Below are 2,128 nucleotides of genomic sequence, written 5' to 3'. Positions count from 1 at the left end.
AATGTATATCTGACAAAGCAGTTAAATGTGACAATAAAAACTTATTTAATCACAATACCACTGTTTTCATGTCTGTCTCAACACCTGACAAGATCTTGCCTTTTTGGGCTTATTCTGGCATTTCATAGCCAACAACAGTTTTAAAAGGGCTTGAAAATTCATCTCAGATCTCCATACAGACGTTTTGTCAAACTGGCTTCAGGAGAAATCCAAGTATACAACTTAGTTAAACTGATTCTGTGGATTTTAGGTAGAGCATATTGATTACCAAGTTACCTGGAGAACTAAGTGTCAATTGAGTATGAAACTAAATACTGCAAAGGTCTCCAAGGGCTATCTTTTTTTTTTTGGTATTCACTTTGATATTTTCCATGTTAACAGGCTTCTATTTTAAACAGTATTGAGACTTGTGGAACCTTCTGTACACTTCGTGTTTCTCCGCAGTTTACAATTATACATCACAATCCAAGCAATGAGAGAATCTGTTGCAGCGAATAACAGAAGTAATGGGAGAAAAGTCAGGAATATTTTATGGCTGTGGAAATTCAGAGGAGATTCAGTAAACACATCACACAAATGAAGTTGTGCTGTGAGCCTTCCATGGTGCATCACAAACTTGACTTTAATGAGCCGTACCATAAAGCCAGTACCTGAAACATCAGAGGGGTGTTTGCAGAGGAAAAGTTCATACTTTCAATCGTGTGACTTGGCAGGATCATATTTGACATGAATTCCTTGATTGTGACCGTTTTGGCTGTTCTTGGTCACCTATTAGCAGCACAGCCTGGAAGTCCTGGTTCTAAAGTGATCAGAAGAGGACTGAAGATTAGGAACAGCAGGGTTTGAAACTCCCTGGGCAGTGGAGTTTCTTCCAGAGATATTAGCATCAAAAAGCAATTACACCATCAGCTGCAGAAAGGATCGCTTTTCCTTTTTCATTCTCAGGTCGCACTTCTTCCTCCAGAGCCGCCACCCCTGCCACTGCCGCTGCCACCAAGACTCCGCACCAGTGGAGTCTGCCCTGGGCTCATCCTCTGGCTTCTGGCCGCTCAAGGTGTGGGGTGCGGGCAGCTCCAAGGGGTATCGTTCTCAGAACAAAATTGCTCTTTTTAAAATTAATGCTTCAGTCATGAGTTACCAAAGGCTACAATGCAGAGCTTTGTTCCGTGAGACTATCTTAGGCACTGTGGGCTCACCCTACCACAAGGGCCTGCTGGCCAGTGAGTGTTCTGGATTCTGGGGGGCCCATCCAGTGGAGTGATCCGTCTCTCCCAAAAGCTGGTGTATCCTTTTTCAACAGGAATTTATTCTCTTCCAACTATTTGAAGAAAATAAGTCTGAATAACTTACATGGAAATAGGGAAATGTGTAATTATATGTACATGTTATAATTAAAATTCTGGAGTGCAATCAAAACAATAATAGTCTCATCCCAAGTATTCAGGGGTATATTTCCAAATTCCAGACGGTGGGGCAGTGATACTAACTGCTTTAATAAAATGTTTAAGGGTAGGAATATAGCTCAGTGGCACAAGTACATGTTTGGTAAGCGCAATATCCTGAGTTCGATTCCCAGTACCAAAAAAACAAAAGGTTTAAAATTACTATCTTGCAGGGCCAGGGAGATAGCTCAGTAGAGTAGGCACTTGCCTGGCAAGTGCAAGGGCCTAAGTTCAATCCCCGGTTAAAAAAAAAAAAAAAAAAAAAAAAATTACTATCTTGCAAAACTGTGACCAAAAAGAATTGAAGCCAAGCAAGCAGTTGCAAACTTGTTAATCCCAGATTTTCTGGAGGCAGAAGCAAGAGAATTGCAAATTCAAGGTCAGCCCTGGCAATTTAGCAATACTGCACCTCCAAATAAAGGCTTGGGATGTGTAGCTCAGCAGTATTTGGGTTCAGTGCCTGGTAGTGCATGTGTGTGTGTGTGCACCCCTAACAAAAGCATTTGGCAGGCTGAAGCATGAGGATGGCCATAAGTTCACGGCTACCCTGGGCTACAGAGTGATTTCAAGCCAACCTGAACTGAACTACACAGCGATACTCTTGTCTCAAAAAAAAAAAAAAAGGAAAAAGTCTGGGAAATTAAAAAAAAAGAGTGGGGGCCAGTCAAATAGCTCAGCAGATTAAA

At 41.6% G+C, this 2,128-nt stretch overlaps 1 protein-coding gene across 1 annotated transcript in view; it reads left to right on the top strand.

Annotated features, from left to right (window-relative positions):
* Nucleotides 1–2,128, top strand: part of Abraxas2 (abraxas 2, BRISC complex subunit) — a 39,044-nt gene that overhangs the window by 33,800 nt on the left and 3,116 nt on the right. Inside the window, exon 5 of the mRNA XM_023709050.1 lies at nucleotides 946–1,080. Coding sequence (XP_023564818.1) covers nucleotides 946–1,080 — 135 coding nt within the window. The remainder of the gene's footprint in view (nucleotides 1–945; nucleotides 1,081–2,128) is intronic.

The sequence above is a fragment of the Octodon degus genome, unplaced genomic scaffold (genome assembly GCF_000260255.1).
Source record: "Octodon degus isolate 3935 unplaced genomic scaffold, OctDeg1.0 scaffold00010, whole genome shotgun sequence".
In the NCBI taxonomy this organism is placed as follows: Eukaryota; Metazoa; Chordata; class Mammalia; order Rodentia; family Octodontidae; genus Octodon; species Octodon degus.
Note: the sequence above shows the minus strand (reverse complement) of the source record. Positions and strands in the feature narration are given on the sequence as shown.